Source organism: Aplidium turbinatum, chromosome 11, assembly GCF_918807975.1.
Source record: "Aplidium turbinatum chromosome 11, kaAplTurb1.1, whole genome shotgun sequence".
Taxonomy (NCBI): Eukaryota; Metazoa; Chordata; class Ascidiacea; order Aplousobranchia; family Polyclinidae; genus Aplidium; species Aplidium turbinatum.
This window is the reverse complement of record NC_137482.1, coordinates 899,221-926,122: the sequence shown is the minus strand read 5'-3', so window position 1 is coordinate 926,122 and position 26,902 is coordinate 899,221. Positions and strand designations below refer to the sequence as shown.

The window sequence follows — 26,902 nt, the reverse complement described above, 5'->3', positions numbered from 1 at the left end:
ATGCTGGGGTGACATTGGGGTCAATGCTGGGGAGAGATTGGGGTCAAAGCTGAGGTGACCGGTGAGTGACCGATAATTGGGGGAGAAGTGAATGAGCACTTTCTCACATCAGTGGTGGTGCCTCAGAACACTAATGACGTTAATTTAGTTTTTCTGGTCTGTTGAAAGTTTCTTATTTCCTCTTTTCCCAGTCGACTACATCCTCAACGACGAGAACGAGAGGTTTCGGGTTCACGTCTCTGCCATGCCCCGACCTTTTCTAACCAAAACCATCCGCGCCCCTGTGCCTTGGCGTGCGGCCGCCCTCAAGGCGAGGGAGGCTTGCAAGAGGAATCTATTTACTGTGGCCCCCCTCATGACCTATCTGCAGAATCTATGGTTCGACAGGTAAGCTGAGAGTTTTCCATGATCATATCATGTGACAGTGTGAATTAGATTGAGAGTTGATGACATTTGAAAGTTCTTAATCAATTTCCTTCTGCCACTTAAACGCTAGAAAGATTTTTATTTTCATAAAATGTCATAACTTCATTTTTTTAATTTCATTTTTCAAAAACATTAAAGTTGTAGACGTTGAAAATTTTTGCTTTGTCTTGGTATCGAGCTCACGTCCCCACACTAAGGGTCGTGGGCGACTGCTTGCGGTTAAGCGAAATGTGTTTAGTTAGAGTAGGAACTTAATGTAGTAGGAGCTCAATGCTTGCCTACAATCGCTCCTTTTTCCTGTCACAACCATAACTGCAATCGTTTGTTTGTTTTGATTCATGGAGTCTGAAGTGGGGATAAAAACCTGATGTTTGCACGCTTATGATTCTTCACAACGGTTCAAATTTGAAGTAAACACATACCACAAAGTTGTCCTGGCTTCCCTCTCGCTCGCTTTACTGATACTAAATTTTAGGACAAAATGTTAAATGCTCTCTCCACACACAACGGCTCCCGGCTCGCTGCAAAAGCGACAATTAGGATTGAAACGTCTGGGTCCTCAGGCAGACCACGTCACGGAGAAAAAACAACGCGTACACTCAACGTCAGCAATATTTATTTGGCAGGTTTTTAGACTTGAGGTTTGTGAACGTCAAGCAACTGCTTGAATCCGACCTCCCTTTGCATCCCAACGACTTCGAAAAAGAGGTGAATCCAATAAATTTATAGTTAATGTTATTTTTTTAATCATTGGCATTTGAATAGTTTCTTCCCATGATGAAAAATTCTTTGCAATACATTTATTACAATGAAACTGAAATTACTACAAACTAATTTTTCGATCCCACTAAGCGCATTTATCTGCAAAATTACCGATGTAAACAACTTGTTATTGTTGATTAAATTATTTCAACTTTACCCTCTAAAGCACTGACGTCATAACATGTAATTAACACGTCACAGGTGGAGCGTCAGTGCGACGACGCGCGAGATGTTCTGGTCAAGGAGTGGATTCCATCCGCTGTCAAGCTTTTCCTCCTCTACAAGGACACATGGACCTACCTGGTGCCACATCATGATGGTGACAGCACAGTCCAGGTACGAAAGTTATTGATTGTAGGAATCTTCATCCTCCGACTGGGAATCTTCATCCTCCGACTGGGAATCTTCATCCTCCGACTGGGAATCTTCATCCTCCGACTGGGAATCTTCATCCTCCGACTGGGAATCTTCATCCTCCGACTGGGAATCTTCATCCTCCGACTGGGAAAACTTCATCCTCATACTTTGAATCTTCATCTTCCGACTGGGAATCTTTATCCTCCGACTGGGAATCTTCATCCTCCGACTGGGAATCTTCATCCTCCGACTGGGAATCTTCATCCTATGACTAGGAATCTTCATCCTCCGACTGGGAATCTTCATCCTCCGACTGGGAATCTTCATCCTCCGACTGGGAATCTTCATCCTCCGACTGGGAATCTTCATCCTATGACTAGGAATCTTCATCCTCCGACTGGGAATCTTCATCCTCCGACTGGGAATGTTCATCCTATGACTAGGAATCTTCAACCTCCGACTGGGAATCTTCATCCTCCGACTGGGAATCTTCATCCTATGACTAGGAATCTTCATCCTCCGACTGGGAATCTTCATCCTCGGACTGGGAAAGCTTCTTTGAGAACTTAATCCAGGCAGTTTTGCATACTTGTAGAGGCTTTGAACCACTGACGGAGGTCCAGACACCGAGATTGACAATGAAGTTTTCGCTCTTTCTTAAAGTGTTGTTGTTAGCTTACTCGGTCGCATTATAATCCTGCAAAGTTTCACACCATATTGCGCATGAATGCTCAACTTATCATCAATAGCAACATTCTCTATTCTCCCACTGGGACAGAACTCACTTGGATTATGACGCTATACTTTGGTTTTCACCCTCGCTCTGTCGCTGCATCTCGAGAGAACGGGGTAATCAAAGGTGAAATCCCCGACTCCACGCAGCGTCGACGACGATACTGAGTTGAATTAATTTTCACTACAAATAAAATTTGATCCCAGCAAAGTTTTTAATTCATTGACTAGTTGCAACTTGAGTGGACTCGTGGTTATCGAACAAACTTGCGCATTACGTGCTGGCAATGACGCACCAAATGTTTGTGTTAATTTCCACATTGTTTTTCAAATGTGTCTGAACCTTCTACACTTTTATTTGAACGTTTTCAAAGTTCAAAGGTTAGCTTGCCAGGTACTGGCGACCCCTTGCGGTTGCAGTTATTAATTTTGATAATCTGGTACAGGTCCAAGAGTTCTTCGCATGCGCCGCCTCCCTCATGTCCAACCAACTCCGTGAGATGGTGATCAATTCCCTCTCTGATCTCCTCAACTTCTTTAAGATTCATGAGGTGAGACTCTATGACGTCACATTGGGGTGTATCATCCGCGTGTGTCCATCTTCATGTTTCTGGCTTGCTTGCACGTCTCAGTGATGTCACTGACACAGTTGACCTGCCCATCTCGAAGCAACGCGGCCATCGCCAACAAGTGCGACCGTACTGTACGAACCGACGCCATCTGATAGGCGACCAAGTTTATTCAGCCGAATATTATTAAGGATTTTCTACAATGATAATTATATCACAACTTTCATTGAGCTAAAATGTCAGCTTTGCGAACCTTACTCACGTTCGCTCATTGAAGAGAAACTATATCACCTCAAAGCGCTTCGTCTTCTTGAAACGCGGTGGGAATTAAGTGCTTCTGCGAGTTTTTGTTTCTCATTCCATAACTGTCATTCCATAACTGTCATCCCATAACTGTCATTCCATAACTCGATGACTCAAATAATTCATCATCATCTACTCCCAGGCTGGGAACGAGTTTGGAGCCGCCTACACCGACTTACGCTTCTGCTCCAAGTCTGTCATGCTTCTTCAATTGCAAGTCAGAGAGGGAAAGATTCTCTTCAATCCGCCCTTCACCCACTGCCGTGACGTCATGCTCAACTGTTTCTCCGCCATCACCCAAGCAGCTGAGAACATACCCAGGGTGAGTGGGGCTTTGTTAGGGGGCGGTAATGGTTAAATCGTGTGCGAGCTAAGATTTGTTGTAAAAACTAACGAAGTTAATTCACCAATGTAGTTGAGCACTTGTCTCGATCTCTTTGTTCACAATGATTCTATTTGAATAAGCCAACCATATGGCAGATTGTTTTCTTCATTCATTGTAATTTTGAAACGTTGTTTTGTGCTGACCACTTCCAGTGTCAAGTTGTGATTGTCGTCTTGGGGTTTCCTAAGCTCATTCCTAGTCTCCCCTGAATCTGACAGTCGCACTTGTTTCAATGAAATAAACGTTCATCCGATGTAGAAACACATTTGTTAAACATTTTAACTTCTAGGTGGAGCGCGACCTGTTTCCCGAGATGAGAGATACCAGCCTCGTCTTACGCACCGTCGCCCCTGAGGAAAACCTGGTCAAGGTGTTTATCGAGGAGGCCATGGCGATATTCAAAGCCAACACTGTCGGTCCACAACAGTAAGTCAAAATGTATTTGTTTTGAGCAACCGAGTTTTATGTTCATTGAAATTTGTTAAAAGTTGTCACATGTTCTTCATACCTGGTGTATTATCGCTGGTTGCAGAAACCGGATAATTTTGCATTGATCTTATCATCTCCAATTGTCGATATCCGCACATGAAGTTTTGTATGTCCATGTCTTGTCCATACATGGCACTCCAGATATCGGTGATGGGGGATGCTTTTTTATTTTTAGCTCCAAACTTCGTTATTTGTTCTACATTATGTGGATCACTCTGCTCCAATCAAACTAAGTGTCACATCTATTCTCATACGAGGCATTCATCATTTTAGATTTTTATTATGACTAAACAAACAAAATCCAGCAGCAATTTGTTTATCATTTTACAAAAGAAACAACTGGCAACGTTTTCAGCTGAAAATATGTAAAATAGATCACGTGACAAAACAAACAAAGGTGCGTCACGTGATTACGATTGGGCTGGCTCCATATTTCTTTTCAAACTTGGGAGCTTATTGGCATCAATGTGTTTAGATACTTGGACGTCTACAAGAAGTATGTGGACCTACTAAACAAGTCAGCAGAGGTTGAGGTGTTGACTTTCTTGAAGGAGGATCACTTCTTGAATGAATACGTTCAAATGATATTGAAGCACGAGGTGGGTTCAGGCAAGGAGCTTGTCAGCTGTGTCACGTGATAGTGATGTCATTGGTATTGTGCGTCATTAACAATGGCTCCGATGATGCAACAATTCAGTCAACTAATCGATGTTTAATTTAACTGGATTTTTCTATCGAAAATTTGTCCAGAAACTTCGCACCGAGATCCAAGAGCTCCGTTTGAGGGTGCCACTGAGCTTGTTCTCTCTGGATTGTCAGGAGGTGAATGAAGATCACGCTACGAAGGCGCAGAAGTTGAAAGATCGCCTCATCTCGTTCCAGATCGATAGGAACAGAGATCTCAACAAAGGGTGAGGGACAAAGGTCGTTTTTACGTAGGAATTGAATGCGTGAATTCAGAAAGGGTCCAACTCTATTTTTTTTAAACTTTGCTTTTTGTGCTTTTGCGATTCCTTTCAGTGTTTTCTAAATAATTCCTGAAAAAAATGGACACTTTTTTCAACTCTAAACATAAAAAATACCTCCCCCTCAATATTTCCATTGATTTTGAGACCCAACTTCAAAGAGTGACATCAGACATAATACTTCTCAGTGATATATCTAAGAACTGGCCGATCCGTTGTTCAGGAAAAGTAGACATCCCTGTCCAAATATTGATTGTATTGTTTTTGCATTCCAGAATTTGTCATCAGTATGACGTAATAGCGGATCGTGTGTCTGAAATGCCTGAGACGACTGTGGAGCTTGTGGAGCTGGTCTCCTTCCTCAGGACCTCCAATGACATCACAATCCACCAGCTAAAGGAGGAGATACGTCACGCAGCCGAGCGCCTGGCGTTCCTCCTGGACCATGCCACGTTGCCGTGTATGGTTCTGTAATAATCCATTCTGTGATCTAAGAATTTAGAGAGAGATTTTGTTGACTAGTTTTTCTCACTTTTAAATATAAATTTTAAGCAAAAGGTTTCCTGACGTTTTGAACCTTCTTTGGTTTGTCGTCTCTTAGCTTTGTGGGTTGTTTTCGTTATTTGTCTCGCAATTGAAAGATGTCCCCTTGCAGATGAAGACATCAAATTGAACAGCAACGTCTTCCATTGGCCGGATCAGATAAAGAATGTCTTCGAGATTAACAAGAGTAGGCTGATGAACAGGAGGGACACAGCGGAGGAAAAGTTGAGGAAGAGGTGAGAGTTGCTTTGGAAACTGGCGACTGGTCAGAGTCTGGTCCATAACTGCTGTTCAACGTTGACACCCTCCTTTTGGGCGACAGTATCCTCTCTGAGTGCATCTGCCCTGAGATTCTATATCCAAGGAAAACCGGGGGTTCGAACCAAGAACCTACGCAGCATCAATTGACTTGTTGAGAATGATTCATCTGTCTGATTCATCTAATTGTTTTGTCGTTTGGATTCGTTGGTTTGTGATGTTTTTTGTTTAGAACCAAAGAGTTTGAAGAGACTTTAACTGGATACAACAAGGAGGTTGAAAGCTTCAAGAAAAAAGAGCTGGCCAGTCCGGATGAGATGCAGAAGAATGTGGAAAAACTTGCGGAGCTAGAAAAGCTCCTCCAAGAAGCGTCTCAAGAGCTGGAGGTGACGAGACGAGTCATCCAGACGGATAATCTGTTTGACGAGGCAGCATCGATGGTTGTCGTCATCAAATATCGCGCCTCTCTATTTTGATGACGATCTCCTGTGCTTCCGTCGTGACGTCACATCAAACATTAAAATGAAAATGTTTCATACTCATTTTGACTCTTAGAATATCTATCAATGTGGCCTTGCTGGTGTGGTCGTATGCAAAAGACCAAGTTTGGCCACCACTTAGTTGCACAATGCACATCTAGTCACAAAACTATAAAGTGAATTGGTTTTAAAACTTGGGATTCTCATCATCTGCTGAGACTAAAACGTGGAATTTTTTGATTCAAAAGTTTTGTATAATTTTTTGCGATTTCAAGTTTGGCTTTTAACAATTTTTGTACAAACAGAAGGAAAGCGTTTTGTGGCTGTTTTAATTTTATATGTTTATGGCGCCACCAGGCGATCAACGCTGAGGAACGCCTGTTGGAATTCGAGGAAAGCTCATTCCCGATCCTCCAGGCGATGTTCCAGTACAAGCAACCATACGACTCCTTGTGGAACACCGCGCTCAACTGGAACACCAATAATGAAAAGTGGCTCAGTGGTTCGTAACAATATTTCTTTTGTCTTCAAACAATACTTGATTGTTTCAAACATTTTTTCTTCTTCGGAAGATCCTTCCATGCCGTGGCATGCATGACAACATCTCATGTTTGCATTTGTTGCTCGTTTGATATTAAATCCTTTTTTATGACATCACCGATGACGTATGCCTGTCGTATCCTGGCATCATTGGCTAGGAGGTAGACGCCCCGTTGTTGGCTAGATTAACAAATAAGGTTCCGTGCTTGGTATGTTGCAATAATTCCCGTATGTATGTTGCAATAATTGCCTTGGTACACACGCAACGAGTCAGGTGTGCCGAGTGGCAGCACTGGTATTGTAGTTTTGGTGCTTACTTTGTAATGAAGCAACAAAAATTATTTGCACCGTCAAATTACGACTCTGCTCACTGAGATGCTGCTTCCAATTGTCTTCCAGGACCTTTCCAGGATCTCAACTCCGAACAGATCACCGAAGAAATCGGAACCATGTGGAGGACCGTCTACAAGCTCACCAAGTCCTTCTCGGATGCTCCTGGACCTAGGAGGATAGCGGAGGCAGTTCGGACGAAGATTGATAAGTTTAAGCAGCATCTTCCCATCCTCACCACCATCTGCAATCCCGGAATCAAAGAGAGACATTGGGAGCAGGTAGGAGGAAAGATGCTTTTCATCCAGTTTCAACCTCTCAAGGATTGCAACATGCTACTGAGCGACGATCATGCCCCTCATTGTTGCTGAGCAACATCTATCGCGTGTCGTGTGTGACGTAATAGACCACTTATAGTTAGTTGCCAGTGCTCACTTCATTGAAAGTGACTTCCAACGTGTGTCTCTCTCACCCCACCACGCCGCAATGTCATTCCAGATCAGCGACATCGTCGGCTTCGACATCCAACCTGACGGGGAGACGTCGCTGCTCAACATGCTCGAGTTCGGACTCAACAAACACATCGATGCGTGAGTCGGTGCTTGGCGCCAACATCTTCAATGTAGTTTACACTTTGAGGAGGCGGTTTCATGAATGTTTTGCTTCTGGCTACCCGCAACAATTCAGCGTCATCGCCTACGTCATTTGTAGCTTTCTGACGTCATTGGCTCCTTTAATGATCTCCAAATTAGGTTGTGGAACTCAGTGAGCTTTGTACGCGCAACGGAGTTTGCTAATCTCGATATTTTTGTTTTCTCTTGATAGAACTAACCACTAGTGGCGCTGGTGTGCTTAACGACAACCCTGTTGTGTTTGTGTGACAGGATTATGGAAGTAAACCGAAGTTAGCAATTTTAACCATTTGCTATTGCCTTTATTGCCTCTCCCGAGATAAACGACTTTTGTTCTCTCTTTTTCTTTGGACCTCCGCAATACCTCGTATTGTTAACCTCTGGTTTCAATAATTATGTTGTGGATCAGCAAATATTTATTCTTCCAGCTGAGGCGCTAAGAGACCCCCTCCATGCATGCGTAATGTGCGTCCAACGCTGTGCGTTTATGTTATCGCACAATGTTCTATGGCTTCCTCGGCTTCTTTGTTTATGAATGAAAATCAATTCTTTTCTTCTTATAAATTCCCAGATTCTCTTGTCATCCGTCAACATCAATCCTGTTGTCTTTACGTTAAATCCCAATATACTTTCTACAACTGTTCACCTTAGAATGACCGTTTGGCTATCGCCTGTGCGATACATAACAATCTAATAATAACATGATCTTCTGGTATCTTCTTGTTCACGTTTAGATTCATGTTTTCATACTTATGGAGATCCACAGGACCCTGGTTCGAACCAGCACCGGGTTGTTTTTTTTTTATTAAGTCACAAAGAATAAAAACGTGATTAATCGAAAATAACATTGAATGCAATGTAGCATAAACTTATAATACGCAACAGGCTGGTTTGAAACTCAGGTTCGTCCTTGTTCGTGTGGGTTGCAGTTGTTCACTAACTGTTGCTGTGGCGTGCTACTGACATCTTGTGTTCAGATTAGAACTAATCGGTCAAAATGCTGCCAAGGAATTTGCTCTCGAGAAGTCGCTCTTCAAGATGAAGGATGAGTGGGATGACATGTGCTTCTTCTTCATTCCATATCGCGACTCGGTAAGACACTAACCCGACCATGTCTATTGTTCATCCCAGGAAGCTGTTACTCCGAAGCGGCATCTTTGTACCAAACTTTGTTTTTGTGCCGGATATTCCCCTGACAGCAAATCAATTGTTTTGTTGAAAACGTCAGGAGACGTTAAAATCAATGTAAAAAAAAACGGTTGATTTGCTCTCTGGGTGTAATGATATTACCCGATTGATCCTCATACGCGGGTTACATTATTGCCTCCTCCCACAGACCCACAGATATGTTGGCATGCTTTTACTTCCTCCGTTAAGTTGAACGTTGTATCCGCAGCATTGAGGCGATAGGGGCCCGGGCCAGCAAGGAATGGTCGCTAGAGAACGCCCTTGCCAAGATGAAGCAGGAATGGTCAGAGATGGAGTTAGTCATGCTCCCATACAGAGACACTGTAAGCCCATGGTGGACTAACATCAGCTTGCCTGTTGTGGAGGATTTGCATCCTCTCCGATAACTAGACAGTTGTGACCAACTAATCTCCTTAGGTTGATTGTGTGCTCTTACTTTCTTTCGGTTGGCGAGAAGTTTCGGTGGCTACCTACGCGGCTTGACAATGCTACCACTTGTGAGCGTTTGTACATTGTCTTTGGTTGGGGGCATACAAGCATCAGCCATTCCGATTGACAGTGCTTCTATGCCCCAACAATCGATGGCAATGTTACTCATGGTGATGCATGATGTCACACCAACTTGTTGATGATGTGTGATGCCGACAGATTGCTTCGTGTTGTGGTTCATTCTATTTTAACCAACAATAACAAGTAGCCCATGGTTCATACAAACTTCCAATTGACTTATTTTTAGTGAAAAAATTATTTGAATCAATTTTAAGATATTAACGTCTACCCTTTAAAGTACGTGTTAATTTGAAGAGAAGGAGACATTATTTATGGTCTCTGTTAAAGAAGGACCTTTAGTGCAAACTAGCACACGTTAAAATTATTTTGGATTTGAACAGTCAATTCAATTTGAACTTTACGCCTTTGAATTGACTGTTCAAATCCAAATAATTTTAACGTGTGCTAGTTTGCACTAAAGGTCCTTCTTTAACAGAGACCATAAATAATGTCTCCTTCTCTTCAAATTAACACGTACTTTAAAGGGTAGACGTTAATATCTTAAAATTGATTCAAATATTTTTTTCACTGTATTTAGATGCTTTAAGTGTCTGCTTTACGTGGATCCCTTGTGGACTTTACGCCCATTCAAGGTTAAAAAGTGTCGCAAACCCCCCCTTTTTTAATTTGACTTATTTTTGTTGCTGTTATTCTATTTATATGTTTTAAATGTAATGATCGACCTGCTTATGCTTTCCTGTCACCTTCCCTCGATGTCAGAAGATGCAAGTGTGTAGCCGCCGCCTTTGTAGGTACACAGTCACCTGGCTAGGTATCCAGGCAGATATGTAGCCATAGGTGCAAGTATATACTTAATAGTCACTTGTAGAATAGGTTGACACCTTTGCAGATATGCACTAGCCGCCTGTACAGATACCTGAGTAGATATGTTGCCACCTGAGTAGATATACAGCCATTAATGCAGGTATGTGTAATTGTGTAGTCACTTAGTGACAGCATATAGAGACTGACGCCTTAAAATGTGTTACGTTTCGACATTTCAATTATTTGCAGGAAGTGACGTTTATTTCGAGGTAGGGCTGACCAATAGAGATTGTAGAGGAATATTGACTGATTGTGACGTTGTTTCCTTGTTCTTCCAGGGCTTGTTCATCGTCGGTAGCTCTGATGAATGTCAGATGATGCTAGATGACAACATCATAAAGTGCCAGACCATGAGAGGATCACCCTACATTGCCCCCTTCTTAGATGAGTTCATGGTAAGGAGGAGTTAACGCAGGTGTCATACAGGGTCAGAGGTCAGCCAGTGTCGTAGGTCATGTCGGGTCAGAGGTCACTTGAGGGCAGAAAAAAGCTCAAATGGTGAGAAAAAAAGCTATTTAAAATATATATTCCAGCTGCAGACACAGACTCCAATATAAGAAAACAAAGGACGAGTCCAAACCAACGTAACGGTAGATGAGATTATTGTTAGATTCCCAAGTTGATGGGACTCATCGCAGTTATCTTGCGAAAGAAGCTAGCTAGGTGTTTGTCAGGTGGGTTCATTCCCCAACAATCACTACACCGCGAACACATCGGCAGGTTTAGTTTTCTCACACAAAGTTACTTTCATTGCATCTTTTAGTAAAGGTGAGTTCAATTCAAAACAGTTTAAAGATAACAATAAGGAAAGGTGATGATTGCTGTCAGTGCGGTGGATTTCTCTGGAGGATGAGGAGGAAAATATAGGAGAAGTAACCTTTTCAAGATGATAAACTATGGTGTTGCACTTTCACAGACAAATAAAGTGAAATTTGCTACTGACAAGCGGACTACCAATCGGCAAGGAAAAGCAGCAGTATCCGAAACTTTCTCTCTTTTCTAGACAGTTTTTTTCGGCGTGAAACTTGCTGCAAGGTCTTGCGTTTCCCGTGCAATTTTCAAGCTGAACTGAACTACGTAGAAAATGCACTAGATTACGTAACAAGATCAAAATAAAACGGTGGTAAAAGTGTCTGATAACTGGAAGCTTCGTCAGGGAAGGAAATAGCAACAGTTTGAGATTCTCGCCAGGAAATGGTGGAAAATATTTTGTTGGATAGTTTGAGATTTAAACACAGAACACCAAAATTGTTAAGAGGAAGTTTCTTCCGTTCAGTCTTCCTTGTGTCCAGAAGAGGATGTTTAGTTAGTGTCCTTAGTTGGATGAATATCATGAACAGTTTGATTCCAAGACAAAGCTACAGGGACTGAAGCTACAAATAAATTCATGACAGCGACAAACTGATGTGCAGAGATTTGTAAAGGAAACCATCGAAGTGCAGCCAGTTGGAAATCTCAAAAAACTCAGTAAGCTCTTACTCGCTTCTTCCCGTCTTTTGGCAAATCTTCTACCCATCTTACTCTTGGGCTCTATCTGACGGTCACTGTATGTTCCAAGTTCTGCCGCATGTAGTTTATGTTCCAAGTTCTGCCGCATGTAGTTATTATCTCATTGTGAACACAGGGGTTGAACATTCTGTCGTCCGTTGACGACATCCAAGCTCTCCTGGACGACCATATCGTCAAAGCTCAGACCATGAAGGGATCGCCATTCATCACCCCGATCGAACAGGAGGCGAAGGTGGGTTAGTTTACACAAACAGCGACAGAACGAACTGAGGTTCTCTAATCGGGGTAAACGCTTCCTGGAAAACTTTCTACGAAACTGTTGAATTGGAAAACACTTTCCTCATATGTGACACTTGGTATTCTTGAAGTGCAATGGCCCATAACCCTTGGAACAGACACAACGAGCTTAATTTGGTTTTATACCTGATCTTATTTGGATGGGTAAGCTTTTTAAAGGGAGCAGCATGTCTACGATATGACAATCTGCACTTCAAATCAATTGCTTTAAAATTTATAAATAGCTTTTTAGATTGACATGTAATTTATTATTTTTGTTCAAAACAAATACAATACACTAATAAAATAACAACAAAATAAACTCAAACATTTTCGGCAAGAACTCTTTGCCCTCTTCAGGAAATACCTAATGCATCTACACAGAAAACTAACAAACAACTGTAAATAATGGTAGTGACTAGTGATAAGTGACTGAAATAAGTAACTGCAATATGCACTGAGCTAAGTACAACTGTAGAACATATACCAAAGGTGTTAACATTTTGTTGATACGTATGAGTGTAATCGCAAGACAAGATAGCGAGCGGTAATTAAAGACAATCAACTTGAAGCAAACGTAATCTAATACAAATTCAGTAGGAAAGATGCCCTCTAGCGAATAATGGTTGGATCCCTAGCTTTTTCCACAGTGAATTTTACATCTTTATGTTAAAAATTTATATTGAGAATGAATGAATTTGTATTAGATAACGTTTGCTTCAAGTTGATTGTCTCTAATTGCCGCTCACTATCTTGTCTTGCGATTACACTCATACGTATCAACAACATGTTAACTTCTTTGGTATATGTTCTACAGTTGTACGTTGTACTGCACTTAGCTCAGTGCATATTGCAGTTATTTATTTCAGTCACTTATCACTACCATTATTTACAGGTATTTGTTTATTTGTCTTCTGTGTAGATGTATTAGCTATTTCCTGAAGAGGGCAGAGTTCTTGCCGAAAGCGTTTGAGTTTAGTATTTTGTTATTTTATTAGTGTATTGTATTTGTTTTGAATACTGCTACTCAATCCCATCAAGTTACTGTCAGTCATCTGTTTATGGTATTATAAAATTACTTCTCTCCCAAAGCTGTAATATTTTTGTGTTTTGTAACATTTTATCTAAAGTTCTAATCATTTTCGAAGTTGATCTTCACTGTCTCTTCTAGGAATGGGAAGAGAAGTTGATCTTGATGCAGGACATCCTTGATGCGTGGCTCAAGTGCCAGGCCACCTGGCTCTACCTGGAGCCGATTTTCAGCTCCGAGGACATCCTCGCACAGATGCCGGAAGAGGGGAGGAAGTTTGGGATCGTGGATTCTTACTGGAGAGACATTATGGGAGAGGCGGTACATACTCAGGATTACGTTGGACAGAAGCATCCCATGTTTGACCAATTCTTACAAATGTTTTGAAGCTTACTAAACACCCTCATAGTTAACGTGCAAAGTTAACTTTTTTATGGATAAGCCACTCATATTTCTGTAAATGAATGATTGAAACCCTTTTTTGGAGTTGAGTTTAGACACGATTGTGTGTGATGACGTCAGCATCAGATGGCCGTCGTCGTGACGTCATTTCCTTTCCAGGTAAAGGACTGCAAGGTTCTAGTTGCCACCGGCCAGGACAACATGTTGGGGAGACTGAACGAGTCTAACAAGCTGCTCGATGAGATACAGAAAGGCCTCAATGACTACCTCGAGAAGAAGAGAATCTTCTTTCCAAGGTTTGATTCAAGTTCTTTATAGTCACAAAGGTTCCTACAGACTTTGCTACGCGTGGTATCACTTAGAATAACTAGTTTTATATATCACCGGAGACCAACAACCTCAGTTTTATAACCTGAGTTGCGGTTGATGGCTGCAAAGAAACATGTCGTTTCTTTGTAGCGATTTGAAGCAAATGTTTTGCAATTTGGTCACTGACTGGATGGTGGGCCCATTTGTTGAGAAAACTAGTTTTACAAATTGATTTGTTTATACAATTGCAACAGAACTATATCATATCTTTTATTGTTGTACCTCGTGAACAAAGAACCCACTATGTTTCGATTGATCATCTGATATCATCATCTGAGATGTTTTTTAAATGGCTTGAATCAAGATCTTTTCATTTTTTGCTGGGAAGCAGAATATTTTAATCGTTGCACGACCTACCGTGTATTTCCGCTGTGGAAGCGTCAAGAAATGGGGAATAGGAAATGGCAACACTGGCTTTTATGCAATTTTACTTTCTCTGCTTTAAATTATTCGTTCACAATCTGCTTTTAATCTCTAGATTTTTCTTCTTGTCCAACGACGAACTTCTGGAGATCCTCTCGGAGACGAAGGATCCGCTTCGTGTGCAGCCTCATCTGAAGAAGTGCTTCGAAGGAATCAACAAACTCAACTTCACCGATCAGCTGGAGATCGTTGGGATGATCAGTTCCGAGGGAGAGATTGTTCCGTTCGCTACTAAGATCTACCCGGCCAAAGCGAAAGTAATTCATTGACTTTTCATTTCAAAACATTTCACCGCAGTGTGTGCATTCTCACCAGTTGAGAATTGTGCTGCTCGTGATGTCACTGGGAAAAACTGTACCTGGATGTCTTATGTGCGCCACTCAGCGGATACCACTGGTTAATATGTTTGACTTTTATTGAGACAAATAAAGTCGTAAGAGAAGATTGCTTCAACATATTTTTTATCTCAGCCTACACATCCCTAGGTTGGTAGATGGTGGTGCAATATCACTTAACGTTAAATTAATAAACGCGATACCATATAAACAAAGCATTGCCGGTGCTTTCATAGTAGCTCCTCAGCTTCAGATAACTTGACTTCTTGCGCATCTTCCTGACTCTTCATGTGATCAGGGGATGGTGGAGAAGTGGCTCTTAGAGGTGGAGGCTAACATGATCCTCAGCGTGAAGCAGGAACTGTTCAAGTCTTTCACAGCGTACGCAGAGCACCCGAGAAAGAAGTGGGTTCTGGAGTGGCCCGGCCAGGTTGTCCTGTGCGTCTCTCAAACCTACTGGACTTCCGAGGTGGCGGAAGCGATAGAAGAAGGATCTCTCGCGGTAAATGATGATGATTGTGATGTCACATTTGTTTTTGTTTACGTGTTGTTGACGTTGTAATTGGATGTGGGTCGTGGTTTGTTCATAAGAAACTTTGCCATGAAGCTTTTTGCAATCTTGTTCATTTTTGTCTCAACCCAAATTGCTTTTTTATTTGCAATTATGCCTATAGTTAGCTCACGCCTAACTTCATTGTGACGTCGCAATGCAGGATTATCTGAAGCAGCTGAATTCTCAAATCAATGACATCGTTGAACTGGTGCGTGGGAAGCTAGGGAAGGGGGCTCGGATCACGCTGGGGGCTCTAACTGTCCTTGATGTTCACGGTGAGATGATGTTTGTATTTACTTGAGTACCGCCACTGGATAGGCCTCTTTGGGTGTTTTAGCACAAACCAAAGTCAGACGCATATTTTCCTGACAACAAAGAAGTTGTCGGCTGCATGGGCGAGCGGTGATGGCCCTGGTGCTACGCTCGAAAGGGCGCCGGTTCGACACCGTTCAAGAGCAAGTGGTGTGTTTCTCCGATAGGTACGACAGAGGGGATGAGTTCGTTTCACTTAAAACTGAAAGTTGGGTCGTTAAGTTCAATGGGCTTCAAACACCTAGAAAAAATTACGAAAGCAACTTTTTGCTTATCTCCTTCCCTTTTATCTGGTAACAATCGGTTGTCGTTGCAGCTCGCGATACGATTGTTGAGCTGGTGAAGACTGGGATCAGCAACACCCTGGACTTCCAGTGGCTCTCCCAGCTTCGCTACTACCACGATCCCCAGGACTTCTTCGTTCAGATGATCAACACCGATTATAACTACGGATACGAATACCTCGGAAACTCGGGGAGACTCGTCATCACACCGCTTACTGACAGATGCTATCGGTATGTGGATGCTAGGAGGATGTACATGGCACGTATGGTTGACAACAGAGGTTTAGTTGATTACTTCACGGTTTTCCTTCCTTTGTTCCCGTATTGCGAGGGTTGGACGTCATCAAATTTCGATCCGGATTAATGGCGGCTTTCCACGGACTTCTATTGAAGCCTTAGTCCTTATCTCCGATGTGTTAGTTAACGATTGTTCAAATTGATAAAGCCTCTCTCTGGATGCACAATGAAAACATAATTATCATGATTATCGGGCTGATCATTATTCCATTGTAAGAAATGCTTTTGTGTTGATAAAATCATTGTTTTAAATACTTTTCTTTCAGTACGCTGATGGGGGCACTTAAATTGAACCTTGGGGGAGCCCCCGAGGGCCCTGCAGGGACTGGCAAGACAGAAACGACTAAGGATCTTGCAAAAGCTTTGGCCAAGCAATGCGTCGTCTTCAACTGTTCGGACGGCCTGGATTACAAGGCCATGGGAAAGTTCTTCAAGGGGCTGGCTTCTTGTGGTGCCTGGGCCTGCTTCGATGAGTTCAATAGAATTGAAGTAAGTTTATTGATTTAAGGAAATTGAGGAGGCTTCGAATGAACCGGAAGAAATTGTGGTGTCCGTGACATAATGATGTCGTTGAATTGTTCATAATGCATGACGTTTCATTTAGTAAAGAAGATGTGTGAAGACCATGGTAACTTTTTCAAAATTGCATTTTTTTCTTGCCTCCTGTTTGAAAAATAAAATAAAATTGCTTTCCCTTCGGCTATCGATTGATCATGTTTGTGACGTCACAGATCGAAGTATTGTCTGTTGTGGCGCAACAGATCCTGTGCATCCAGAACGGAATCGTTCAAAAGTTGAAGCGATTCCTCTTCGAAGGTACGGACCTGTCACTGAACTGGACATGTGCCGTCTTCATCACAATGAACCCCGGATACGCCGGGAGAACGGAATTGCCGGATAATCTCAAGGTTTGCCGCTTTCTACTTGTTCCCGCTTTCCATTTAGTGAAGCTGTTTGACCAATGACACGACTCTCTATGAACGACAAACTTTCACCTGCTCCCATTGTTCCAGGTGTTGTTCCGATCTGTCGCCATGATGGTTCCGGACTACGCGATGATCGGAGAGATCTCCCTCTACTCCATGGGATTCGTGGATGCGAGAAGTCTTGCTCAGAAGATCGTAGCCACCTACAGACTCTGCTCCGAGCAGCTCTCCTCCCAACATCACTATGACTACGGTAGTCTCATAGCAGCCGATTGTTGTCGTCGTTGCATGAAAGTGTCACGTGACCTCTTCGACTCAGTGTTGGAATAATTTTAATCTTAAAGGAACATTCAGATTGTAATCAATGTTTGAATTCAACTTTGTTCGTCAACTATTGTTATGAGGATAATCTGGTGCACTGTACATTGCCACGTTAAATCCAATGCATCAAACCATAGGCCGATGATTCCTTGACTGGTTTGTACCACCAGGCTTTCAAGAAGAACTTAAGAATATTGAAAGCAGCTTTAGTTTAGCCAAAAGTCAAGCTATCACTCATTATTTAAAAGTTTTGAAATAACTGACCAGATAACGTTAAGTTGCTGCTTCAATCTCATCGTTGCTTCTTCCAGGCATGCGCGCTGTGAAGACGGTGCTGACGGCGGCAGGCAACCTCAAGTTGAAATACCCGGAGCAGGACGAAAGAGTTCTCATGTTACGCGCTCTGATGGACGTCAATCTTGCCAAGTTCTTGGCACAAGATGTCCCACTTTTTAACGGTGAGCTTTTTCGTATGAACTTTTATCTTCTTCGTCACTCCAAGGGCTGTGGGGCTCTGCCTTTTACCACCCTTGAGCAGTGGCGGCGACTCGGTCTAGTCTAGATGGTTGGGCAGGTGTCGAGTTTATGATTGCCTGTGTGGCGGAGTGGTACCGCGCATGGGCTCCACTCGATAGGACAGCAGTTCAAATCTCAGCCGTGATGCCTTTTTATTTTACGTCATCACTTGCCGTTGCAAAAATATTCTTTCTATTTTGTCAATTAAGTCGCTAGATGGCGGTAGTACATCACTGTCGATGATGACATCATCATGTTTTGCATTCCAGGGATAATTTCTGATTTATTCCCGGGCGTGGTGCTTCCCCCACCCGACTATGACGTGTTCTTGCAAGCCCTCAAGGACAACTTGCGCAAGTTCAACCTCCAACCCGTCCCATGGTACATTGACAAGATCACACAGGTGCGTTGTTGCGTCATAGAGAGCATACAGATGGTAAGCAACTAAGTGAGGCAGCTGTTGTTCCCAACATTTTTGAATCCTTTGTCGTCAGCCAGTAATGTTCTCTTCGAACCTTTCACATGAGCATGATCTCCCACTCTAGATTGATGGGATCTTATTGGTCATGATTCTAATGTTGCCAATACTCGCCATTCGTTTTCCATGAAGTGTGACGTCATAATCCATATAATCTCCCGGGTGCGCACCACACTGCAGAGGCACCCCCATGAATACGTTGATGGTTTGTAGCTGAATTTATGGCTTTTGATTGACAGGTCTACGAGATGATGCTGGTACGTCACGGTTTCATGATAGTTGGGGAGCCACTTGGCGGCAAGACAATGAACTATAAGGTTGGTCGGTAGAGAGCGGTAGACTGTAGTCACTGGCACGGCCGCTCGTTTCTTGAAAACAAGGTTGCTCATCTGTCTACATGTATGAGCATTTGCAACATATTTTAGAAATCATTAAATGCTATAAAATACTTTCCGCTGTGTTCCTCCAAGAATCAAGACTGAGATAAAATGCGGGGTGTCAACTGGCAGCACTGTATTTATTTGGAGGTAAACTAAAGAATGCAAAATTTCTAGTCACAATGTATCGGAAGGTTTCATTTAAAACATCAACATTGGTACTCGCTCATAAAGTCAAACATGAGTGATGTTCAATTATGTTAAATGCAGTTCTGGTAACTATAGGAACAGGTTTTCCCCCAAACAAGTTGACATGACGTAGATTTTGTGTTGAATCCCCTTTCCACCCAGGTACTGGCGGGGGCGCTGACAGACCTTCACGCTGCTGGGCAGATGGAAGAGTTCGGGGTCGACTACAAAGTGATCAACCCGAAGTCGATCTCGATGAGTCAGTTGTACGGATGCTTTGATCCCGTCTCCCATGAGTGGACGGATGGTGTCCTCCCGATCCTCTATCGGGAGCAAGCATCCTCCACCAGCGAGAACAGGTCAGTTGGCTTTATCCTTTATTAACCTCCACTGAATATCGCGCGCTATAACTGGCACTGTGTTTACCCGTCTTGTGATTGAAGTGTTATTTCCGAGCCTTTGGTCGCTTCTACCTCATTCTAATATCATTGTCCTTTTAATATTTATGGATAACTCAAGCTGAGTCAATATTTACGAAGTTGACTCTGTCTACCTAAATATGTTGACCACCTCCATAACTGATGACTTCATCAGGAAGTGGTTGATATTCGATGGACCTGTGGACGCGGTGTGGATCGAGAACATGAACACGGTGCTGGATGACAACAAGAAGCTCTGCCTCATGTCGGGAGAGATCATCCAGATGAGTTCCAAGGTTTGTTCCTTGGTCACGTCATCTTTGAATATTCTACCGATGAATAATTTGCGTTCAATCATTGAAAGACACGTCACACCCACCTCTTGCTTAGCAAGTTACTAGCGCTTACACTCTGGTCTTATGAAAGTTCATAATTTTCCTTAAAAACAAAGATGCTGAAACACAATAAAATTACAACTCACTGACACTGGAAACCTACTCTACGGTTGTATTCGTATTTAAGACTTAAATTTTAAATCAACAATAATTTAAAACCGCTGGTTCACTGTTCAGCACATTTCTTTGCCCAGACACAAGTTGCATTATTTTGACACAAGTTGCATCATTTTGACATAAATTGCATTATTTTGACACAAGTTGCATTATTTTGACACAAGTTGCATTATTTTGACATAAATTGCATTATTTTGACACAAGTTGCATTATTCTGACATAAATTGCATTATTTTGACACAAGTTGCATTATTTTGACACAAGTTGCATTATTTTGACATAAATTGCATTATTTTGACACAAGTTGCATTATTTTGACACAAGTTGCATTATTTTGACATAAATTGCATTATTTTGACATAAGTTGCATTATTTTGACAGAAGTTGCATTATTTTGACACAAGTTGCATTATTTTGACACAAATTTGTTCACTTCCAGATGAACTTGATGTTCGAACCCGCCGATTTGGAGCAGGCCTCCCCAGCCACTGTGTCTCGATGTGGGATGATCTATTTGGAACCTCATCAGTTGGGGTGGAGACCTTTCAAGGTGAGGAGGAGCAACTTCCCATCATGACCCAAATAGGGGCCCATCGATGGAGTCATATGTGCTTCACTGTGTGTTGTATCATCATCATAAAAGTCCTTAACAACCTACATTTGCAGACGTCGTACATGTCAACCCTTCCTAACACCCTGGCTGACGACCACAAGAAGATGCTGAACGACCTCTTCGAATGGCTAGTTGACCCCTGCTTGGACTTCTTGCGTCATCATTGCAAGTTCATTGTGAGTGTCATCCATTCACACGTCATCGCATCGATCCTTGCAAGTGTTTGATAATAACGTCATGACGCAATAGAGTCTCGATCACCTCTGACGTCATTGACCTTTGACGTTTCAGCTGAAGACCTCTCCAATGCACCTGGTGTCCACTCTGATGCGGCTCCTGAAAAGTCTCCTCACTGAGATAGCGCACTCCGGGAAGGATGGGGAGGAGGGCATGAGCAGCCAACAGGTGAGGGGTTCATGGCTCCACACTCCACATGCACAGCTCGATATGTTCTCCGATTGTTAAACTATTCATACACACCTCACCGTTCATTGATATTCCAACCAATAGAAAGCGCTGTGTTGTAACTTCAAGTCCCACCAAGCGACCTGATGTGCAGATGAATGACTTCATTAGGAGACAAGCTTCATGTGAGTTTACATGGGAACAACAGGCAATACGTTATTTGGTTGTACCTGACGTATAGTGCTTGTATGGAAGATTCTATTTTGTTGTATACGAGGTCAGTTGCGCAGTGTTCTCCATCAACCAACTGCGTCATCTTCAAACTTTCTTCCAGATCTTCCTGTGGCTGCAAGGACTCTTCCTCTTCTCGTTGGTTTGGTCGATAGGTGGCACTATAGACGGTGACAGCCGCGCGAAGTTCGACACCTTCGTGCGCACCCTCATCAGCGGAACCGATGTCAACCATCCCAAGCCGAAGACCTCGAAACTGACCAAGAGCAACGTCTTCCCGGAGAGAGGTAATGACGTAATTTCAATCTTGTCCAAAGATTTTTATTGACGTGTGATGACGTCATAAAAGCGAATCGCGTTATGTAGCTGGCGAGTGTTTTCAAATTTGGAAGCGTCAAAGAACGTGAGAAACTAAGTTTGGGAGAGTGAAGGTATTTAAGGACACCATTCGTTGAGTCCTGCAATCGAGATAGTACTAACACTGATCTTCATCATAACATGTAATCCTCATGGTTGCTTCGATGAACTCTGATTCTTCCTCATCACAAACGCCCTCGTTCTTCCTCCAGGCTCCATCTACGACTACTTCTTCCAGAAGGTAGCCAGCGGATCCTGGGCGAACTGGGTCGACTACATCGACAAATCGAAGATGGCTATTCCAGCAGACGCGAATGTAAGTGGGAAACGCGATGTTTAAGTTGATTAAAACCTAGGATCGGATACAATCCTTTTGAGTGTCGTCATCATTCTGTTGTTGCTTGATCTATTTCTGACATTGTCATATCTTTGACATAATTCAACTTGTAATCATATGAACAATTGAAGAAGTCTGTTGCATCCATTGAAGAAACGTTTGCAATACGCATCTGTCACTCTTCTGTTGTTGTTCTTTGTATTCACCGAGCAAACTACCTGACATTCCATGATCTCTTCCAATCAACTCCTCACATTGTCATCTTCTCATCAGGTGAGCGAGATCATCGTGCAGACGATGAACACCGCCCAGCAGAACTTCTTCCTGGATACTTTCACCTCCCAACACGTTCCAGCGCTCTTCGTCGGACCCACAGGTGAGAGATTTAAAGTCGAAACCAAGATACAGTAGAATTCGCCTAATTCGTCATAAGGGGATTAGAAACATATGTGACGAATTTTACTGCACAATGTGAAATTTCCTGAGCGTGTGGTCAATGTTATACAGAACACTGCATAATTCCTGTTTGTCCTAGTGACCAATATTGAATGTTACTTCACGTTACTTTTTACAGTCGCTCAAATAATATTTGTATGTGTACCTGCCGTACTGAGCAACCGGATTTACATTGCTACGTCATAAAACTTACTATTGTTCTTGTCTTGCTGCGCCATCGATGATGTGCGCCGTTTATTTCTCACTATGGTTTGAAATTATTATCCACGACGTCATTCCCTACAAAAATTGCACAACTTGTCATCTCCTGATTGTGGAACTTATCTGTTTTGTTCCTCACTTGCTCAGGTACCGGGAAGTCGGCCATCACTAATGATTATCTGATGAACCTCCCCAAGGAGAAGTTCATGGCGAATTGCATCAATTTCTCCGCCCGCACCTCTGCCCTCCAGACCCAGGACATCATCATGTCCAAGCTGGATCGTCGAAGGAAGGGTCTCTTCGGTCCTCCGGTGGGGAAGAGTGGGATCGTGTTTGTGGACGACCTCAACATGCCAGCCAAGGAGGTGAGTGGATGCGATGCACATTGTTTAGAAATGTTATGAAGAATAATAATGTAGTAATGGCAACTGTGCTTCATTTGTAAAAGGAAAACTGTCACCCTTGGTGATCGGACCTGGTTTAGATGTTCAAAACTAGTGCCAACTATGAAGCATTGCAAAGCACTCCGAAGATTGTTTCCTTGTCAATTCGCCCCAAAGCACGTGTTTTGCCTTAATCACAGCCATGTTGATTGTTGATGTAGATTTAGGGTGGCTCTTAAAATTGAGTTTTTGAATTTTGCCAAATAAGAGCCACCCTATTGTAGATTTGTCATAGCCAAACTAGTGCCTCGTGGTTGGAGATTTAGGCATCCTCTGAGTGTGTCACAGTTGTCATGACTGGTCAGCCACTTAGTCGACTTGATGTAGATGATGTTGAATTCCTCCCTTTCAGGTTTATGGAGCCCAACCTCCCATCGAGCTCCTCCGGACCTGGCTGGACCATGGCTTCATGTACGACAAGAAGGATTCCACCCGCATCAACCTGACCGATGTCCTTCTCATCGCGTGAGTATATTGTCACCTCAACAAGCAGACAATTGAACAACCAACGCGCTATCATCGATGAAGGACCGACATGAGTTTCCAGATCTGAAAATATCAAAAATTTCAAGTTTTACAGTTTTTCAAATCTTTTGAATTTCTAAAGGTTAATGCTTCAGGTATTGGCAAATATGTTTTACATCACAAAGTGATGTGTAACTTTGACTACAGGGCAATGGGTCCACCTGGAGGGGGCAGGAATGACATCACCGATCGTCTGACACGTCATCTCAACGTCATATCAATTGACAACTTCAGTGACGACACAACAATAAAGATCTTCACGTCGATTACCGACTGGCACTTCGGACACGGATACGATGCATCGATTCTCCGTCTCGGTGAGTTCCTCACCTGCATCCGATGTAGATCTGGGAAAGGATGTTGCTTGTTTGTTGCACACGACAGACCAATAAATTCGTTTATTGTTTCATGAGCTGGTGGCACAATTTATACTGGAGCATGTTTCGAGGCAAGTCATAGCGTTGTTACTATGCGCAGCTGTGTTGGTTTGAGACCATCCTTTGGTCATGGATGCTGACATTTCCAGCTACAGTTTTTTATCTTAACATAATCGGTCTGTTAAAAATCGATTTCATTTATTAACAGCGTCTTCTACCAGCATATGTAGCAAAATATTCGCGAGACGAATAAGTTCTGAAAATTTATTTGAAACAATAATATCATGGTTCTAGGCCTCTAAATATTTTAACAGGTGAGAATAGAAGAAGTGCATGGCCTTACTGAGTCAGTCATAACAGTAAATTTCTTTCGCTTAAGCAAAGAATTGAAACAAAGTCATCAACTGTTGTTCTTGTTTCAGGGAAGATCATGGTGCAGGCGACGATGGGGGTGTACAAGGCCACTATGGAGAGTTTCCTGCCCACCCCTACTAAGTCTCACTATGTCTTCAACCTGCGAGACTTTGCGAGGGTCATCAGAGGAGTCCTGCTGGTCCCGTCGTCCAACTTAAGCGATACCGACAAATTCCTCCGTCTATGGGTGCACGAGCTGTACAGGTGCTTCAAGCTTGTCTCTTGATTGGTCGAAGGTTTTAGTCAGCAGAAGAAAGCTTTCGTTAAGTTGCAACCTAGACGTTCGACATCTGAAGCCTAAGAATCGCGCGGTAGTTGATAATGTGACACTTGGTTCAAACTGGTCTGATGATAAATGCGAAAAGTCACGAAGCCAATTGTTATTTCTGCTGCTAAATTTTTCATAAAGTTACTGCACCATTTCTAAAACAGCAGCGATTCTATTCCAGATTATTCGTGTTTTTCATGGCATTGTCTAGTACCCAGCTTTGCAAACTTAATATTTTTACTTCGCGCGTTGGGACCATCGAGTGACCGTTTACTTTTCCGTTCACCATTATTTTCATTTGTTCCCTTCATACATGAACTTCCTAACTATTGTGATCGTACTTTTGCCATTATGACACCTTGTCACGTCACAGGGTGTTCTACGACCGATTGATAGACGACCACGACAGACAGACGTTCTTTCAAATCGTAAAGGAGAGTTGCTCCAACTTCTTCAAGCAGAGCCTTGACAAAGTGCTGAGTCATCTTTACCAGTCCAAGACCCTCACGGTAACTATACGACTTGATGAAACAAATTAGCTACTTGCCTTCACTACAAAACTTCTATGGTCCAATCGCGGCTATAACAACTTTGCTTCATGTCCACTATGTGACTCACTGACCCACAGCCAGCGCAAGATAAATCCAATCGCCATTTACAAGGTCTTTAGTGTGACCCGCCCTGGAATCGAACTCAGCGATGGGAGCAACTGCTTGGATATCAATAGACGTATTGCCACGTGGCTCTTTTGCGGCATCTTACGAGTCCCACTTGTCATGGGGATGTGCCTTTAATCTTGTACGTTGATTCAACGTCAGAACACCTTGCAACAATGTAGACCTACCTAATGGCTGAACTTGATTGATAAAATTCTTTTATTGTGACGCATTGATGACGTAGGACGACCACGTACGTAACCTGTTCTTTGGTGACTTCATCAACCCTGACGCAAACCCACGATTGTATGACGAAATACAAGATCTCGGACAGCTGACCCAGATCATGGACCACTATCTGGACGAGTATAATCAGGTCAGTGACGTCATAGTAGGAAAACATGTATTGGTTGATGACGTAATCCTAAGACCACTGACCATGGGATAAGTCAAATGATGCTATCAAAACACAACACGATCTTATTTTGGACAATTAATCCCCGAAATGCTTTCTTTACTCAAGTGGTTGACGTCATTGGTGACGTGTCTCTTTTCATTAATTCAATCGAATTTGTTGCCTCACTTTTCTGCCGCAAGTGGACACCCTGCACACCCCTAGTGGCTCGTTGCAGTTGAACTTTTTGTTCTTTAGATTTCGAAAACTCCGATGTCTCTGGTCATGTTCAAGTTCGCGATCGAGCACGTCTCTCGCGTCGCGCGCGTGCTCAAACAGGACAACGGTCACGTGCTACTTATCGGTATCGGTGGTAGTGGGCGCAAGAGCGCGACACGCTTGGCTGCGTTCATGGCTGACCAAGAAATTTACCAGATCGAGCTGACCAGGTAGGAGAGTGCCACCATCTTGTGTGGAGAGATACTGTTTTGTGTTCATTGATACTTGGCACTTGTCATGACACCGCGAGTGACGAGATCAGAAACTACGAGAACGTGTTTCTCAACAATTGGGGAATGGTTGCAGCGAATGCAGGATTCTGCAGAAACGTAAACTTTGATGGATCCTGATCTCCCTTTTCTGATTTCTCAAGTCGATCATCATCACCATGTATCAATGACCATTATTATTTATTCTGTAGAACTTATTCGTTCAATGACTGGCGAGAGGACATCAAGAAGATGATGTTGAAGGCAGGAGCAGATGGGCTGCAGACTGTCTTCCTCTTCAGCGATCAGCAAATCAAGGAGGAAGCTTATGTGGAGGACATCAACATGCTCCTTAATACCGCCGACATTCCTAACATCTTCCCTCCTGATGAGAAGGTGGAACTCATTGAGAAGATGCAGGTGATTCAAACTGGATTGCCACTGTGGCGGCACTGACGAGTCTCGGTTAAATAATAATTCAGCATTATTTATTATAATGTGACGTAATAATGCCGTATCCTTACAATGTCACTTTCTTTCCCGAACAACTTCGCCTTCCTATCCCCCATAGGCCAGTTACTGAAGCACGTAATAGTCTTGTATTCCTATCTTTTGTTTACTAGTTATCATGATGCCTGCTGGACTTCATCTAAGTGTCGTTGGATTCAAGTTATGATGGTAGATTATGACGACATCTTGGTGTGATGTGGCCCAAATGTTTCGAAACAGTTACTCCCTGTAATAATCCTTTGATATGCGCAACCATGTAAGACCATTAGACAATAGACATGTACTGTGTAAGCAGGCAGGCAGAACACACGTTGTTGTGATTCAAAACAATCACGCCCGATATCACTCACTTGCTTCATATGGTGCT

At 42.8% G+C, this 26,902-nt stretch overlaps 1 protein-coding gene across 2 annotated transcripts in view; it reads left to right on the top strand.

Annotated features, from left to right (window-relative positions):
- LOC145779443 (dynein axonemal heavy chain 3-like) overlaps window positions 1–26,902 on the top strand; it is a 49,700-nt gene that overhangs the window by 5,693 nt on the left and 17,105 nt on the right. The window contains exons 8-51 of one of the 2 annotated variants that reach the window (XM_082591035.1): window positions 192–387; window positions 1,053–1,134; window positions 1,390–1,524; window positions 2,724–2,828; window positions 3,292–3,471; window positions 3,824–3,960; window positions 4,499–4,622; window positions 4,774–4,934; window positions 5,264–5,448; window positions 5,644–5,767; window positions 6,022–6,175; window positions 6,626–6,770; window positions 7,208–7,419; window positions 7,637–7,728; window positions 8,748–8,862; window positions 11,957–12,073; window positions 13,289–13,468; window positions 13,709–13,845; window positions 14,397–14,598; window positions 14,975–15,178; window positions 15,390–15,504; window positions 15,858–16,056; window positions 16,389–16,611; window positions 16,854–17,030; window positions 17,136–17,301; window positions 17,681–17,827; window positions 18,155–18,288; window positions 18,603–18,680; window positions 19,092–19,288; window positions 19,524–19,644; window positions 20,300–20,410; window positions 20,527–20,649; window positions 20,765–20,878; window positions 21,213–21,396; window positions 21,679–21,782; window positions 22,077–22,179; window positions 22,608–22,825; window positions 23,256–23,368; window positions 23,576–23,745; window positions 24,228–24,423; window positions 24,861–24,996; window positions 25,388–25,519; window positions 25,796–25,986; window positions 26,238–26,445. In XM_082591035.1, coding sequence (XP_082447161.1) covers window positions 192–387; window positions 1,053–1,134; window positions 1,390–1,524; window positions 2,724–2,828; window positions 3,292–3,471; window positions 3,824–3,960; window positions 4,499–4,622; window positions 4,774–4,934; window positions 5,264–5,448; window positions 5,644–5,767; window positions 6,022–6,175; window positions 6,626–6,770; window positions 7,208–7,419; window positions 7,637–7,728; window positions 8,748–8,862; window positions 11,957–12,073; window positions 13,289–13,468; window positions 13,709–13,845; window positions 14,397–14,598; window positions 14,975–15,178; window positions 15,390–15,504; window positions 15,858–16,056; window positions 16,389–16,611; window positions 16,854–17,030; window positions 17,136–17,301; window positions 17,681–17,827; window positions 18,155–18,288; window positions 18,603–18,680; window positions 19,092–19,288; window positions 19,524–19,644; window positions 20,300–20,410; window positions 20,527–20,649; window positions 20,765–20,878; window positions 21,213–21,396; window positions 21,679–21,782; window positions 22,077–22,179; window positions 22,608–22,825; window positions 23,256–23,368; window positions 23,576–23,745; window positions 24,228–24,423; window positions 24,861–24,996; window positions 25,388–25,519; window positions 25,796–25,986; window positions 26,238–26,445 — 6,647 coding nt within the window. Of the gene's footprint in view, window positions 1–191; window positions 388–1,052; window positions 1,135–1,389; window positions 1,525–2,723; window positions 2,829–3,291; window positions 3,472–3,823; window positions 3,961–4,498; window positions 4,623–4,773; window positions 4,935–5,263; window positions 5,449–5,643; window positions 5,768–6,021; window positions 6,176–6,625; window positions 6,771–7,207; window positions 7,420–7,636; window positions 7,729–8,747; window positions 8,863–10,610; window positions 10,728–11,956; window positions 12,074–13,288; window positions 13,469–13,708; window positions 13,846–14,396; window positions 14,599–14,974; window positions 15,179–15,389; window positions 15,505–15,857; window positions 16,057–16,388; window positions 16,612–16,853; window positions 17,031–17,135; window positions 17,302–17,680; window positions 17,828–18,154; window positions 18,289–18,602; window positions 18,681–19,091; window positions 19,289–19,523; window positions 19,645–20,299; window positions 20,411–20,526; window positions 20,650–20,764; window positions 20,879–21,212; window positions 21,397–21,678; window positions 21,783–22,076; window positions 22,180–22,607; window positions 22,826–23,255; window positions 23,369–23,575; window positions 23,746–24,227; window positions 24,424–24,860; window positions 24,997–25,387; window positions 25,520–25,795; window positions 25,987–26,237; window positions 26,446–26,902 lie in introns of both variants that reach the window. The other variant, XM_082591036.1, reaches the window with a different exon arrangement.